Raw genomic sequence first — 17743 nt, forward strand, 5'->3', positions numbered from 1 at the left:
TTTTATTCCTTATGATTTTCTGCATTTCGTTAATTTTCTAGACTTTTAAAATATGAAAAGTCCCCAATAACGTTTTAAGTAAACAAGTGCAGACAGAACATGTAGTTTGACAATATCTAGAACCTTCTATTCTTAAGGGCAAGAGCTCTTTCCAGTGCTCCAGGTAGAACTTTCAGTGTTTAGTGCTATTATTTCTAAGTTTTCTCATTGCTTCTGTTGTCTCTTTCTAAAGCTTACAGCTTTGCTTCTTACAAGAGTAGCTGTTGTCAGAGGTGAGAAACCCAGCAGTTGTGAGCAAATCTGTTTTTCTCCAGGGTTCCTCTTCCCAGACTTGGGATGGGAGGATTTAAAAGAATGAACCTCACCCTTGGGTGGTGGGGTTGGGAACAGGATTCCCAGCAGAAGACAGGCTGTTCTGACACTGAATTGGCCCATTCAGCTCGTCCTGGCTGGTGCAGCCGTACATGGGCTGCATGAACTGTGGGCACTGTCTGCTGATACTCGGAAGAGCACATGGTTCTCAGATGGGGAGACGGTGTGAAGCGGTGTGTTGTCTGCCTGGCTGTAACAGGGCAGGAAAGGATTTGAGAGGAGCTGAAACTAAACCAGAAGTGATTATAAAGGAAACAGTTTCTTTTAGGAGGAAACAGTGATGATTTCCCCCATGTGGCCTCACTAAGTGGGCTGTTTACGTGCACAAAGGTGACATGGTTCAAGAATTATGAAAAGAGTAGAAATAGGAAAACATCAGATTAAACAAATTTGGTACAAAACTCATTACAAGACGAACTCCCAGAATCCTTAGCACCTAAGGACTTTGACCTTCCAAGAGAGGTGTGGAATGTTCCAGATGCACTTGGCCCAGAGCCTCTCACCACACTGTGAACCCATGTGGGGAACCTGCCTGACGGGCTGTGTTGGGAATGGGGTCCCGGGAGCACCGGCTTTCTTGGAGCTTGTGAGAGAAGCAGAGGCTCGGGCCCCACCCCACATCTGCTAAGTCAGAACTTGAGTGGGCCCAGCAACCCACGTTTCAGCCGTCCTTCGGGTGCTTAGGGCTGAACCCCGAGGCAGGGAGACTTTCGTAGGTCGCACTCACCTTCCCTGTGAGTCCCTGGTCTAGCCGGCTGTCCCCCAGTGAAGTAGCGCGTGGGGAAGGGTTGCCTTTCAGTTATTTTGCGCACACCGTCTGTAGGATGCCGCTTTGCACTTCTGAAGGCTTGTTCCGCGGCAGCTCCCATTTCTCAGATGTTGTTGCCCCCCAGTCCTTTCTGAAGGACACTTATTCACATGCCACAGGGTCACCGCTTTATGGTCAGTTGGCCTTGGACTGTGATACAGTTTCCAATTGCTCCTGTTTGTCCCCGTCCTTTGGTTGTGTCCAGAGTGGCACAGGCACGATGGTGCTAACAGGTAACGCGTTAAAGAGGAAGATCAAACGGTTGTTTCAAAATCACCTCAGACTCTTCCTAAAATTTATCAGTCTCATCCTCGGAAAGAGGGAAACTCCAGTCATAGTTTCTCAGCCATTTTTTAAAAAAATACCTATAATTTACATTTGCTCTTTTTTTTTTAATTTTATTGGGGAATATTGGGGAACAGTGTGTGTCTCCAGGGCCCATCAGCTCCAAGTCGTCCTTCAATCTAGTTGTGGAGGGCGCAGCTCAGCTCCAAGTCCAGTCGCCATTTATCAATCTTTAGTTGCAGGGGCTCAGCCCACCATCCCATGTGGGAATTGAACTGGCAACCTTGTTGCTCAGAGCTCGCGCTCTAACCACATGAGCCGTCCACCCGTCCCTCTCAGCCATTCTTGACGCACAGACCCTGTGATAGTCAGGAGCACGTGTGTCCTCCCTCTGCCCCTCCTTCCTGTTCCTGGCTGCAGTGCAGGCCGCCGTCTACTCTGGGCAGGCACGTAGTCGGTGTCAGGCACAGAATGTGTGAGAAGAACCCACAGGCTCTATTCTGGTGACGGTGCTGACAGAGCCCCATGCGTCTGGCCTCCTCGGGGGCTCTGCCAAAGAGCTGTCTGCAGAGATGGCCCATTCACGCCCCTCGGCTTCTCACCGGAAGGTCCCCTGGGGCAGATGCCTCTCCCTGTTGCCGGAAGGGACAGGATGTATGGGAGCACGTGTCCTCCCAATGGAGAAGCCGGTCCTCTCACTGACCCAAGCCTGGGGCCTGATGATCTGGCTTCCAGATGAGCCAGCATCATGTCGTGGAAAAGCAAACGCAAAGAGCCCTGTGTGGGGGCTGGGGAACGGGCCGCGGCCTCAGCCTCTGATGAATGGACGCGGTCCTCCTCTTTGCGGCTCTGACTCATTTTTGTTTTCTGTTTCCCTTGCAGGCTGCTTATTGGACGAAGGCCTTTGCAGACCGTCCGAGACCTGTGTGAACGGTGAGTGTGCGTTCTGGGCATACCTTATCTCGCCAAACAAGGCGACCCCAAGGACGGGGTCACCGTGCCAGCCAAGGCTCGGGGTGATGTTCATGCCATTTGATGCATGAGCAGAGCCCGGGAGCTGAAGCTTCTCTGGATGTTATTACAAGGGAGAAAGTGGGAAGTGAGTGGGAATGAAGCAGACCTTCATATGCGTGTACGTGTGTCTGCGTCGTATCCCAGTCTTTTAAGGTGATTCATGAGAAGCTTTACGACAGTGGGTGGTGGAAGCCAGAGCCCTGCCGATGAGCAGACAAGATGCCATCTAGAGGGCCATCTGCCCGCCGTCACCCCTCAGCACTGATCCTTCCCTCGCTGACCTGCCCCGAAGCTTTCCTCACTTTGTCACACTCTGCTCGTTTCTGCTGTCTGCCAGTAGGCAAGCCTTTCATCCTTTGGACCTGTTTTCCTCTCTTAGTAGGCGGAGAGGAAACGTTTGGTGCTTTGTGTTTTCGGGTAGGGCTCAAAACCCACAAGGCAGGATGGAAGGCCCTGGAGCCAGGAGTCCTCCCAGCGGTGGGGCTCTGGAAGGGGTGGGGACACACGCCGCCTGCCTCGTGGTTCTCAGAAGGGACACATGTGCTCAGAGAGAAGGGCTGCCTCCTGGAAGCCTCTTAGGGACAGGCAGTGGAATGATGGGTGCCGGGGACCCGTGGGACCGTTTATTTGGGAAGATGAGGGAGCTCTGGGGATGGTGGAGGTGATGGCGGCATCGCCGTGTGGATGCGTCTGACGCCACTCCTGCACATCGGGAGCAAAAGGCAAAGAATTCGGTAGGAAGGCGGGCAAGGATGTGAATGGTGATTTTGAGAAGAGGAAATGAAAATGGCCCATGTATCACAACAAAGTCCATTTGTCCCAAACACTAATTAACTAGGGGCTATGGTTAGAAACCACACCGTCCGATTGCCAGATGTGACGAAGGTGAGTGACACCCAGTGCTGGTGAGACCTCGGAAATGAGCACCGACGTGCATTGCTGCTAAGTGTGTGAGTGTAACCGTCTTTATGACTGTGATCTGGTACCTATGGAATGAAAAACATACGATAGTTTATTTTGGGGAGTCACATGTATACAAGCAAAGGGGTACAACAGCATTTATAGTGGCAGAAACTAACACCAAAGTTCGCCGCTATGAGAATGGTTTCATACATTATGGTGGCCCTCTAGTATGGAATATCATGCAGCTACTTAAAAATGAGTTGAATGTCCATTTCTTGACCAGGAAGATGTCTGCTATGTGATACATAGGACAAGTAAGTTGCAGAGCGGTGGTTATAATGTGATTCTATTTTCTGGGAAATCCTGTAGATGTACATGTGCTTCCCTCCCTGTGTGACCAGGAAGAAGATGTAAAATGACACTGGCATCTTTTTGGGGCAGTTTGGAGAGGTGTATATGGGGGCATTATTACCTTTTGTTTCAATATCTTGGCATTGCTTCGTTTATTAAAGCAATCGCATGTTACTTTTGTAATAGAACTAATCTAATGAAGACATGTCAGTTTGCTGAGCCGATTCTGACAGGCAGGTTGGTTAAAGCCTGCTGCCTCAGGCCCTGACCAGGACTCCAGCCAAACCCACAGCCCCACACAGCGGGCGGCCATCGGGGAACCATGGACCCCTATTCTGGCCACAGATGGAGGCTTTGTGCTGGAAATGTCCTGGGCATCTGAGGTGGGTAGGTAGGTGGATGGATGGACCTGGAAGGTGGTCTCCGGGTGGGGTTAGCACTCAGCAAAACCCTGGGCACAAAACAGCCCAGGGGGGTCCAGTGATGGACACCCTTGGGGGCCAGGAGGGGAGGGAGGGAGAGCTGGGGCTTGGGGAGGGTCGGCACTCGTCCCTGCAGCATGGCTTCTCCAGGCCGGTAAACAGCCTCACGGCGTAGCTAGAGCCTCAGTAGGCCTGGCTGGGTTTGGGGGTCACTGAGGCCAAACCTGGGAGAGGCCCCCTGGGTTGGGGTCTCAGGCTGAGTCCTATGTGTGGCCTCGTTCTTGTGTGGGCCCTTGTGGGGCTGGGAGCTCCGTGTGGCTGCTGGTCCTCAGCTGGCGCAGGCTCCTGAGCCCCCAACATGGGAAGGAGCCACTGTCCCCCCTCCGCCTTCCCCCTCTCTCCTCCCTTCCCACTCTTCTTCCCTCCCTTTCTTTCTAAAGCTTTGTGGAGCTCTAAGGGAGGAAGCAGACCAAATCAATATTTTTATTGGAAGTTCTCAGAACAGTTCTTTTTTGCATTTTCATTTTGTGTTTCGTGATCACAAGCTGGGTCTGTCCACTGCTGGTTGTGACCTGCTGGAGCCCCCAGCACACTGTGGCAGATTTCATAAACAAAGCTGTTTTGTTTGTTGCACTGGAAAAAATAGAATAATAAGCTTTAACGGGACAAGTGGGAGACTGTGAAAAAGTCCAGTCAGTTTGAAAAAGAGATTAGGCAGCAGCCGTACAATCTGCCACATGAGTCGTGAGCCCGTGGAGAGCGTGTGGGCTGGACACTGAGGCCGCTGGGCCCCGGGGAGACCTGGCTGTGCTGGATCTGCCGGGAGCCAGGTCAGGCCCTGCAGGCGTCAGGCTGATTGCAGGGAGCTCCATGCTGCTGCGTGGCCGGGCCTTTCACTTTCAGCGCTTTGTCTCAATGCCCCTGTTTTGGTGATAACAGCGGCCTGTGGGGTTGTTTACTTGGCAGTGACCCCCTGCTTGGTTTCTAGGCTCCAGAGGAGCTCGTCTGTAGCAGTTTTGTCTGGATTCCTCACAAGTTCATGGTGTTGTACATCCGGGTCAAAGTGTTCAGGGGCGCGGCAGGGCGTAGAGGCCCGGTCTGCAGGGTGTGAGCTTCACACGTGAGGCCCATCCCCTCGCCGTCTTGGGCAATCCCGGAGCAACTTTTGGGAGTTAATATGAGCGTTGGTGTATCGCTCTTTGCTGGAGGCTGGTGAGTTTTTTGTGCAGAGGCTCGGTGTTGTGGAAACATGACTAAGACCCGTCCATTCATCCTTTTATCCACTCACTCAACAAATACTTTCCCACTGAAGGGCCTGGCTGCCCTTTGTCTGAGGTCAGAGAAGGAAGTCCTTCCGGGGAGCAGCTTCCCCTGTGTCCTCAGTGCTTGGTGGTTGGTACTCGGCCCTTTCCTGGGCCAAGGGGCTGGTGCATGAACCCTGGTGCAAACAGATTAGTCTGGAGTCAGGAGACAGGGGCCAGTCTGAGCTCTGCCACCAACTGTTCTCTTGACCTTCTATTCACATCACTTCTCCATTGAAGGCACCAGATTTCTCCCCTGTAAAATGAGGAGTTTGGCCTCATCAGTGGTTCCCAACCATGGCTGCCCATTAGAAACATCTGGAAGCTTTTAAACAATACTGGTGTCTAGCTGTTGCCTGGCAGAGTTGAGTCAGAACCTTGGCGGTGACCTGGCTTCAGCTTTTTTCTCTTTGTTCCTTCTTTTTTTTTAAAGCTCTGTGAAGTGACTCTAGTGTGCAGTCAGAGTTGAGAACCATTGGGCAGACCATCTCTGAGTAACCTTCCAGCCCCCCAAATTCCAAGACATCTGTACTGACATGCCAGCTGTGCTTTGTGCAACAAAGCCAAAGGCATGGGGTGGGATTCAGTCCCCTCATTATTACTTCCATGGTTTGTTAGCAGGAAATCATTAGCATGAATGATATTTCTCTGTGGACATGCAAATGACAACTTTGCCATTTCAGAAATTGAGATTGTAATGCAAAATTGTCTTAAGTCAATAACCCTGGTCTGATTGAGTGACAGCATTCCGTGTTTCCTTATTGAGGATGTTAGGCCAGGGCACAGGAAGACTGAAAATGCCACAGTTTATTTCTAACATTTGGGTGGCGTTTTACAATTTATGGGAGATTTCATGTGCTTTATTCCACTTGAGCCACAAAAGCCTGGTTGCAGCCTAGACCGGCTGCTTGGAAGGCTATTATTTTGTCCGGGAGAAACAGGATCGGGGCCGGGAATGTGAGCAGTTGGCCGAAACGGAACACGGAACATGACCCGACCCGACCCAACAACAAGGCCAGATCTGGGGCCCTGGGTCTTTTGCAACACGGTCACCCCATTTCTGGAGGGCAGAGGCTTCAACATAAGCCGTGTAAGGTCCTGAGGAGGTGAATTCTGTGGTCGTGGATGTCTTTTCTGTCACTGCACAGAATCGTTAAACACCAGGGAGACCATGGGCCAAGAGGGAGGGCATCTGGTTTCAAGGCCTGCAAGTGTGTCCCCAGGATAAGCAGTCAGCACACGTGACCACACGCGTGACCGTGGGCTCTCCAGCTGTAGGCTCAGGTCAGAGACCATGTGCCCACGTCCAGCTCATTCCCGGCCTGCAAATACAGGGATACAAATGGATAAAATTACTTGTTACTTAGTTATTCCTTAATAAGTTATGGTTCCAAAACAAAATTATTTACTCCTTAAGCTATCAAGCTAAGATGTAAGAACCATTGTGGTCACAGAGATAAACACTCAGTTTCCATGTTTTGCTTCGGTTTCCTCCCAGATTTACCTGTTTATCTCCCTTCTCGTAGTTTTACCCTAATTAGAGGCACCGTCTCCTCTGTAACCTTCGCTGTTTACTCACATCTGTCACCTCTGATCACAGTTCTGTCGTGACTTTTCAGTGGCTGGTCACAGCTGCATCTGTTTACAAGTGGGGAGTTGTCTGTGTTCTTACTCGTGGTTCTGTGTGTGACCTCCCCACATGTGCATCTCGGATGCCCAGAAGGGGGGGTGCAGGGGCCGGGTCTGCTGTCTCTGCAGCATATGCTTCTGCATTGGCGCTGGGCCCACTTGAGGGGTAGCTCCTGTTCACCTCTGTCATCAGGCGTTGGCTCAGCTTGCTGGCATCCAGCTAGCACTTGAGTGGCTTTTACAAACTGCCCGGCCGTCCGCAGGCACCTCCCCGGCTTCGTCTCGGCTGAACAGCGGTGCCCGGGGGTCCAGTGGGCACTGGGTCTCGGGCTGGCTGCATACTTTCCAGTCTTAGAAAATGTGGAAATAGTCTCTGCGTCAGGGCAGCACAGTACATGTTGTTCCTGATCCGTGCATCCCGCTGCTTCCCTTGACGGTGTTCATCCATTTACGTATTCCTGTCTTTTCTCCTCCAACCTGAATACGAGTGCCCTGGGGTCCCTTCCCCCACTGCGCCCACCTCCTCTCGCTGCAGCCCTCACCTTCCTTCCCGATGGGCTTCTCAGCGACACTGGCCACTCCACACGCCCGTCCCCAACCCTCACCGCCTTGCCTTATCCGTGGCATCTGTCACCAGTCTGGGCGTCACTCACACTGTGTGGCTTACGGTCTGTCTGTCCCCGGACGGTGAGCTGCAGGGACAGAGGTCTCGACTGTCGTGCTCCCTGATGCTTCCAGGTGTTTCCAACGGCACCCACCACAGAGCTGGTGCCAAGCACACGCCAGTGCAACGATTAGTATTTACTGTGTGTTTATAAGACATGTTGTTCTCAACATTCCCGCAATTAATTTGATCAAAGTAATGCATATGTGTGGTGGTCAGCAGTTAGTTGACAGGAGGTATAATAAAAAGCAGCAGACCCCGGCTTCCCCCTGCCCCGGTAGCACTGCCTGACTGTTCTCATTGAGATCTTGGGGTGATGCCTCCATTTATTCACAAGGCACGCTTCCGCCATGTCTTATTATAGGTCCTGGTCCCTCTCTGCCCTGCCCCCACTGAGGCAGCCACGGCTTCATCATTGTCTCCATAAGGCAAGGACACTCCCTTTCCCATCTCTCCCACCCATGTTCCAGGCTTTGTCAGCCCAATTTGTATTTCCACTGTTAAGAGCATACTATTTGTTCTGTAACCATGGTTACAGGTTGATCCTAAGCGGGTTTCTGATATTCTGGCTGTGCCAGGCCTTGTCCAGTTCCGATAGGCTCCTGTTTCTACCTCCCAGCCGCCCCGAGTCGTGTCCTTTTGCACATGTGTATTTGGGCCACTCGTTTCTTAGGAGGTTTTTGTCTGTGTTTCCTAAGCTTCTGGCCACTTTCCCCTGGTGTCCTTATCCTCGTGCCTTCTAGACCTCACTCACACCATCTCTTTATCGAGTCCCCACTCCCAGAGAGTTTCTTCTCAGAATCTGGGGGGTCACGTGGGCCTCCTTCACAGTGGACATTGGGTGGGCTCTGCATGGTCTGTGAGCGGGAGGCTGCAGTGACAGGGCTGTGGCCATGATGACGCTGCCAAGAGCTGGGGTAGCGACCTGGGGCCCTGGCTTCCTTGTGCTGCACGTGGAGCTGACCACAGAGCTCAGATCGCGGCACCAGGGCGGGACCCGCTGCCCCGGGTCAGGAAGTGCAACCAGGCAGAGTTGCTGGTCAGCTGTGCCATAGCCAGGGTGTGCTCAGAGGCCAGTCTTGTCCCAGGAAGTGAGGCCAGAATGTCCCTCGCTGTGCAGCTCAAAGAGTCTCAGCTGAGCGGCAGGCCTGGGCCTTAAAACATCTGCAGCCTCACAGGGCTTTGCAGCAAGCCGAGTCCTGCACCAGCCCTTGGGCCATTGCAGGGGTGTAGAAGAGCTCCAGGAATTCCTGGAAGGACTGCGTCTCTGGTTGGGGTCAGCGGGCGTTGGACAGGAGCGAGCCTGTGAGCTGGGGCTGGGAGGGTGGCGCTTCCCCGTGGGCACGCGAACACAGGCTGTCGGGGGAGGCAAGAGGGTGCGTGTGGGCTGCAAGTACTTCTCACAAAGTGGAGATGATGCCAGAGGGAAAAGGAACTCCCACCTGAGAATGCAGGAAATTCCAGTTTTCAGTTCTCCCCGATCCCTAGGGGCTCATGGATGGGGCTTCTTGTTGTCAGTAGGACAAGTGGGCGGGTTTGGGGACAGGCGACCAGATTGGAATCAGGCTGCGGGGTGTAAGACCAAGTCATAGAGGCCCTGAGCTCCTGCCGCCCCAGCTGTAGCTGAGGAGTGGCACCTGCCTGCTGGGCTTCCGATCGCGAGTGGACAACCTGTGAAGGAAACACCTGTTCCAGGGCTGGGCACCTGTGGGTTCCTTGTTCCTCCTCAGGAGTGGATTTGCACTCAGCACCCAAGGAAATCGCTTTTTCCTGACAGTTCACTCACCATTTCTCAGGGGCTGATGGAGGGCAAGGGGCCAGATTTAGGGACGCGATTCTAGAAGATAATGGAATTCTATCTTCATAGAACTGGAAGAAAATAAAAAATAACTTCCAACCTAACATTCTATTAATACAACCAGAGAAAGTACCTTTCTACAGGGAAATGTGAATAATGATATTTTCAGGCCATCAGAAAACTGAGAGAAGTTATTGCTAGCTACCCTTTGTAAGCAAACACTGCAAGGAGTGCTTTAGGAGAGAGCCTGTGACCCTTGGTGGGGACAGCGAGCGGGCGTGAGGAGCAGAGGCAGAGGCACAGCCCATGGGGGGTCCAGGCTCTCCAGGAGACCTCGGCGAGGGGAGCGGGACAGTCGGAAAGAGCGTTTCTGGGTGGGAAGCTTTACTATTGTAATCAGTTGCCTCTGCATTCACCGTTATGTTTAAGTGATCACACAAAACATTAACAAATTCCTTTGAAATTAAGCATACTAGTTTTAAAGTTCATGTTAAGAAATAAATATGAGGCTAAACAGGAAAGTTGTGAACCAGAGAAGTTGTATGCAGGGGTGAGGTTGGACCAACCCAGGCTGTGGTGCTTTATGACGACGGAATGTTTAAACGCGAGTGCCTGTGATCACGAATAGACAGACAGATTGAAGGAAAAAAATAGAAAGTCTAGAAATAGACCCAAATGCATATGGGTATTTAGTATATGGTAATGATGACATTTTAAATCAGTGGGGAAAAATGTATTATTCAATAATGATTTGGGGACAACTGGCCAGACTTTTGGAAAATATATAGCTGGATCTCTCCCAAACTCCTTACCCCAAAATAAAATCCAGATGGCTCAAAGACTTAAAAGTATAATGGGATTTTATAAGCACTAGAAGGAAACTTGTGAAAATTTTTAATAATTTTGAGAGGAAATTAATGTTTTTAAGTAAGATAGAAAACCCAATATCTGAGAAAATTTAAAAAGCACATACTTTTAAGTCTGCAGGCCCACTTCTGTGCAATTACATGATGAATGTGCTTAAGCATATGTGTAAAGAATCAAATGTCAAATGGTTCTTTGAAACATTGGAATAGAAAAAAACATGAGCATCCTAAATATTCTTCAAATTATGGTTCATCCTCAAGATGGAACTGTATATGTGCTGATATAGAAAGATCTGAAGACATTTTGAATGAAAAAAACAGATGCAGAACAACTGGGATCCAGATTAGACGAAAATGAAATTGGATCTAATTTCCTTCAGAAGGAGCAACTCCTATATGCTTACATGTGAAAGGCAAAGCTATAAAGATTTTTAGATAAGAATGTAACTTTTTCGTGACCTCAAAGTAGACAAAGATTTTGAAACAGGACATAAAAGGCTTTAATCATAAAGCAAAAGATTGATAATTTTACCTATGTTAGAATCAAGAACATCCTTTAATAAAAAAGACACTAAAAAAATTAAAAGACAAGTGAAAGAATGGGAGAAGATATTTTTAACACATGCCATGTTTCCCCAAAAATAAGACCTAGCCGGTCCATCAGCTCTAATGTGTCTTGTGGAGCAAAAATTTATATAAGACCCGGTATTATATTATACCCGGTATTATATTATGTTATGTTATATTATACCCGATATTATATTGTATTATATTATATTGTATTGTATTATATTATATTATATTATATTATATTATATTATATTATATTATATTATATCTGGTCTTATATTAAAATAAGACTGGGTCTTAAATTAATTTTGCTCCAAAAGACGCATTAGCGCTGATTGTCTTATTTTCGGGGAAACACAGTATAACCAACAAAGGTCTCAGTTGAAATATATGAAGAATCCCAACAAATTATTAAGAAAAAGACAACCAAGAAAAAACTGGCAAAACATTTGAACAGAAACTTCTCAGGAGGAAATCCAAATGACTGAAAAATATATAATGTGGTGTTCAACCTAATTATTAAATCTCAGATATGCAATTGAAACCACATGAAATACAGTGGATCACCAAAATGTAAAGTTCTCTTCTACTAAAGACAAATAAGTACAGAGATTTTAACACATATGGCTTTCTCCCATGAGGCATTTGCCTAATTCCTGAGTTGCGTGGCTAACGGCTAACCAGAAAGGTATGGAATAGCAGGGCAGAACTTTTGACAGTCTCATGATACTGAAGAGATAAAATTGGGATTCAAGAACTTCTAAGAAGGAGGGGTCATAGCACATACCCCAGTTCTCAACTGAGAGCCTGATGGATTACATCCTAGATGTGCAGGTAAATGCAAGGTCGAGTGACCCTTACAAGAATGACAAGGGTCAGGCCTAATTGAATTCAGTGATCTGCCCCCAATCTGGCTGCCTAACTGAAGTTGAAGGTAAAAAGAGAATTACCCAGAGCCTCTGTCTGCAGTTTCATACATGAAACTAATTTTTGTGTCTAAGACCAAGACACAAAAATAGGTAATAGAAGTATGTCCACAGACAGTTATTGTACCTCTCACACTTAAATTTTAAAATAACTGTGATTAATATGTCCAAGAAAATAGGTAACAAAATAGAAAATGTTACCAGGGAAATGGACTCCATTTGCACTGACTTTAGGAACTTAATGATGGTGTAACAAAAGATGGGACGTGGCAGAAGAACTGGAAGTTGCAGGCTAATAAAAATGATAGACAAGCGTCTCTGAGACACACGGGATGTGCGGCAAAAGCCGTGTGAGTGGACTCCCAGAATGGGAGAGAGAATGGTGCAGACACAATATTGGAGGGGATAATGTCTGAGATTTCTTTTCAAAAGAAGAAAGATACCAAACCTTGGATTGAAATCATTCAGAGTATTTCTATGACTTAAGGAATTAAAGTAGAAATCAGTAATGAAAAGATACCTAGAAAATCTCTAAATGTTTGGAAATTAAGTAGTGCTCTTCTAAATACCACATATATCAAAGAAGACATCTCAACAGAAATTAGAGAATATCTTGAACAGAATGATAATGAAAATACAATATTATGAAATTTGTGGGATACAGTGAAAGGTATGGTTGGAAGGAAATTGTGATCTTAAATGCTTGATTAGAAAAGAAAAGTTGAAAATAAGTATTTCAAGTACCCATTTAAAGAATTTAGGAAAAGAACAGGAAATCGTACTCAAAGAAAGAGAAGGAAGAAAATAATAAAGAGCAAAAAATACTGTAGTAGAAAACAAATGAACAGCAGAGAGAATGAACAAAGTCAATCATTGGTTCTTTAAACAGATTTTAATATAAATTTCTGGCAAACCTGATCAAGAATAAAAGAGGGAGAGACCAAACCACCAATACCAGGGATAAAAAGTGGCATCACTATTGCTCCTACAGACGTGACTAAGACAGTAAAGGAATATTATGAACAACTGTTGCCTATAAATTCAGATAAAGTGGCAAACCTAGGGATATATGCTTTTTCCTTATGAGCCACTTCTAGGGATATATTCCCAACAGAAACGCATACTTAGATATACAAAAAACATGCACAAGATTGTTCCTAGCAGTGTGATTTATAACAGCCCCAAACTGGAAATAACTTACATGTCAGTCGCAGAGGAATGTATAATTGTGGAATGTTCATACAATGAAATACTATCGAGAAAAAATCAGCTGTTATTACACAAACCATCCAGATAAACCTCACAGACGCAAGGGAGCGATGGAAGAGGCCATGCACAGTGTGATTGCACTTGGCTGAGTTCAAACCTGAGGGAGACAGCGGGGCCGGCCCAGGTCTGAGGGGTGTGTTCATCCTGTACAAATGCATCGGGCAGGACACTTCTCACGTGTGCACTTTTGGGAACGCATGTGATATTTTAATAAAACATTTATAAAAATATTCTTTCTGTAGCTGTGGTTTGTTTTCCTAATGCTTTAAACATATTCTAGGGGCCTTAAATATATTGTCTGAGGTGAGCGTCACAGAAAACCTTTGCAGGAGGAGGCTCCAGGCATGACAGGACCTCCAGTGCTCACGGTACTTCCGCATCTGCACAAAGCCACGTTGTCATTACGGGCTGAGGAGCAGTGAAGTTCACAGCGGTTTCGGAAAGTGGTGCGGTGCGGCCTCCTGGACTGAATTCCATGGCAGCTGACAGGAATCAACACTACTTCTTGTTTTATTGAGGCTTTTCTTCCGCTGGGGCAGCCAGCGCACAACTGCCACTCACCCTGCTGCCTGGGGCCTCTGAGGCCACGTGTAGGGGTGCCGTGTGTCACAGGGCACTCCTGGCCACGTGTAAGTGTGCGTCTCTGCTCGTGAACCCCGCTCAGCGTCGTGGGGTGGCAGAGCTGAGTGTGGGGTTGGCTGGGGCTCCCAGGATGGCCGTGCCCCCTCCCAGCCCCGAGACCTTCAGCGGGCTCCCTATCCTCACCGAGTCAGCTTCCCCATCTGTAAAGTGCAAAGAAGAGGGGAGTTGTGAGGACCACGTGAAATAATGCAAACTACTGAGCACAGAGGACGCAATGCTTATTAGCTCTTTTTATGATCAATGCCAGTTTGGCTGTAATTCTTTGGCCTTAGCAGTACTGTAAAGTCATGCTTCTCATTTCCTCATCACCAAGAGGAGGGAGCCGGACAGGCCCATCTCCATGATCCCCAAAGCTTCACTCTGCTCAAGCTTTTCCTGTGGTATCTTAAAACGTGGCAGTATGTGAGGTAACTGCATTTTAAGGGGGTTTAACTGCATTTTAAGTGAGTCTTCGGCTTCTCTCTGTGCCGTGTCTCGTTCCCGTCCAGGAAGCTGCCTTGGCACCCCCTCACCTGTCATCTATGGAGAAGGGTCAGGAACTGGTGTGCCTGCCAAGCTCCATCTCTGCCACACAGATGAGATTCAGATACACGGGAACCCCAGCTTGTTTGGGCTGGTAACTCAGGAGTGGCCTTGTCACCGGGTCTGACTCAGTGGCCCTGCAAGCCTGTTTGCCGTGAGATTTTATTTGCTACGTTACACTGACATCTGGTGGTCTTTCGCGTCAGAAAGGAAATACTCTCCATTCTGTGACCCAAACATACATATAATCAAAACATGTCTTTATATTTTCTTTGGAATTAAAAGCAAGCACCACCAGAGGCAGTATAAAATGTAAATAAAATAATGAAGAAATTAATAGGAACATCTTTATGCAGATTTTTAATTTTAACAAACCAAAAGAATAAAGCATGATTTCCCGCTTCTAGACCAAACTTTCTTCAAGGACAGGTTAGAGTAGCTCCTCCCAGTGGAATTTTTCAAATAGAATTTTTAAAAGAAGCGGAAGAAGAAATCAGTCCCAGGGGACATGGACCAGGAAGGAGGCCTGTGTCGCTGTGCAAGCTGCAAGCACAAAGGTGGGATCGTATGCTCCTTAGCGCACAGGAAGCGAGGATAGGAGGACAGAGCCGCTCACCACTAGTTCTGCAAAACGATATTTAACACCAAGTGTGTCGCACGTAATAAAGTGGGTAATTCATTGGGCTCGGGAAGAGTCCACGTGATAAGGAAAGGTGACACGCGTGTTTCCCTGTGCTTGCAAAAACACATGCACAAGTGACCGCCCCTCTGCAATCTGACCGCGTGATAACTGTCTGCCACGGGGAGGAAGGTGGCGGGTGAAGTTTTCAAATTTAATCAAAGGTCCGACGTGTTTATATGACGTAGTAGAGCTAACACAAACCCTGGGCTTCCCCAGTAATCTTTGTATTGGTTTGCTTGTCTATTCCTATACTAAAGAGCTTGAAACTATCTTACTGCAAATGTTATTTTAAAAGATGCAAAGTTATCCCTATATTTGCCATCCATTCTAGTAATGACTACACTGTTTCATTTTTTTTTTTTAAGCATCTGAAGGTAATGGTGCTTAGCGCCCTCACCACACACAATCTAATTTCACAAACCCAAGAAGGTCCATGTTCTCCTGTGATTTCATTTCCCTGAACAGCACAGAGTTTGCTTCCCCCCAAGAAGTGCCCAGCCCAACTGGGTGCTGTGCTGGATAAGGCCAGTCCCTCTGCCCACGGTCAGCACTGGGCTGCCCTGCCTGGTCCCTCAGTATCTCCCACGGGACGGTGATGAGTGGGTCCCTGCAGACTCCCACAGAGCGCCTGACACCCGACAGACATTGGAAATGAGCAAATCTCAAGTGGCAAAGCCAAAGTCTCTGATCTTGCCTCTGCTGCCCCTGATGGGACCAGTGGCCACGTGTACTTCATGCTGATGTGCCCAAGTACTGCCTTCTAGACCTTGCTTCTCCCCCACTCACTCCTCTTCTGCTCGGCAACGAGGAAGACAATACAAATGGCAGGAAACCTGCAGGAAAGCATGAATGCGACAGGAACGTGACAGGTCAGCAGTGTCAGGATCACCCTGCTTCTCTCCCCCATGCCCCTCAAACTCCAGCACAGGTAACTCCGACGACACAGCTATGACCAGCTAAGAGGTGACGGCCCAGCCAGGCACCCTGGTCAGTCACAGGGATTCCGGCACATGGGAAATGGCACAGGAGCCGCCGGCCAACACGTGCAGGTGGAGCCACCCACTTGCCATGTGCAGGGCCAGCCTGGACCTGCTCCTAGAAGGTGAGGTGTGGTGGGGACAGGAGCACAGGGAGGGGCTGCCAGCCCCCCACAGGGCCCCCTTCTCCTGCGCGGGACAGCAGGTGCCCCTGCAGCACTAACCACAGCTCAGCCTCCAGCCCAGCCCGGGACCTCGGGGCTACACGCGGAAAAGGGGAAACCCGCCTACTGTGACACCGTCCCAACTGAGAAGAAGGCACAGTCCTCAGCCCCCCGTGAGGAGTGGCTGACCACGGCCTGCAACCGCTCTTGCCAACAGAGACGGTCCACACAGCTGCCTGCTTCTGCCCCGCCCTGGCCATGACCGTGGCCAGAAGTCCTCAGTGAGGGAAGCCTTCAGAGGGCCTGGAAGGAGCCGGGCGGGCGGGGAGGAAGCCACCACGGCCTGCCCCCGCGTGCAGGCTCGTTTCTAAGCCTCAGCCGTTGGCCCACGAGTGGCCACTCTCTCGTCCCCAGCAGTGGGAGGCTGGACTGGGTGGCACGGCAGCGCCTCCCCTCAGCTTCCACATTCAAGCTGCTGCCAGCATGTTGGGCTTGACGGGAAGTCCTCATCCTCAGGACCAAGGCCTGCCTACCTCTAAGGGGGGACCGTCCATACGACTGGCCGTCATTCCCAAGGAGGGAAAGGGTGACAACAGGCGGGTTTGCCTGTGGCGCCCTGCTGCCAGCCTCCACACATGTGAGAACATGCAGAGAGGACAGCGGTCCACACAGCAGAGACTGGGTTCCGCACAGAAGGATCCGGGGAGCAGTCGCTCTGAATGAGCCAGACGGAAGGGGAGGGGCTGGGCCCGCTGACAGCTCAGGTGCCTCCAAACCCGAGGCTGGGGGGGAACAGGCCTCCGCAGAGGTACACACATGCAGAATAGCTCCTGCAGCATCTGAGGAGTATTTTAAGGACCGAAGGAGTGCTGAGAAAAGTGTGTTGACATCGCCTGTCAAAGATCCCATTTTAAAAAGAAAGAAAGCTGGGGCCTTTCTGAGTAGACGCCGTGCACTTGACTTTCCAAAGATTCCTAAAACTTGAGAAGATGGGGCAGGGGGGCCTGGAGGCTCCCCTCGCCGCTGTCCAGGCAGTTTTCTGACTCACCCAGGGTCTGAATTCTGCTTCAGTTTCTCCAGGGGCTGCAAGCAGAACTTGAGTGCACTTGCTAATGACCACCAAGGTTTTGGACACCTTTCCTCTCTGGCACCATCTAAGAAAGACACAGCCATCTCTACGTCACCCCTCTTCCTCCCCTCCTCCAGGCACGTGCCAAGGCACCCTGCCCCCTCTAGCGCCCTCTCCTTCTACTATTCTCTCCGCAACACCAAAGCATCAACCTACCAAAATGAGGGCACATGGCAAGACACCAGGTTCTATGTCTGTCCTGCCAGTGTCACCCAGGGGATTCAGGACTGGCGAGTTTCTCTCCTGCAGAATGACGGTGGCAGAGTACGTGTGTGCCAAGTGACTTCCAGCTCCAGCTGAGGCTTCTTCCAGCCAAAGCCCTGTGGCCGGGGAGGCACCGTGGGCCACGAGGGCAGTCTCCCAGCATGTCCGAACCAGCTGACAGCTTTGAGCAAGACAATCTCTCCGGACAGCATTCCACCAACTCCAAAGTGGGAACAAAAACGTCA

The 17743-nt window shown here is 49.4% G+C and overlaps 1 protein-coding gene across 3 annotated transcripts in view; it reads left to right on the forward strand.

The window, feature by feature from the left end:
• PTPRN2 (protein tyrosine phosphatase receptor type N2) overlaps window positions 1-17743 on the forward strand; it is a 419465-nt gene that overhangs the window by 40648 nt on the left and 361074 nt on the right. For all 3 annotated transcript variants that reach the window (XM_074315027.2, XM_088799758.1, XM_074315029.2), the window contains exon 2: window positions 2348-2398. In XM_074315027.2, coding sequence (XP_074171128.2) covers window positions 2348-2398 — 51 coding nt within the window. The remainder of the gene's footprint in view (window positions 1-2347; window positions 2399-17743) is intronic.

This window comes from Rhinolophus sinicus, chromosome 8 (genome assembly GCF_057876585.1).
Source record: "Rhinolophus sinicus isolate RSI-liver-muscle chromosome 8, RSI-T2T, whole genome shotgun sequence".
Classification (NCBI taxonomy): domain Eukaryota; kingdom Metazoa; phylum Chordata; class Mammalia; order Chiroptera; family Rhinolophidae; genus Rhinolophus; species Rhinolophus sinicus.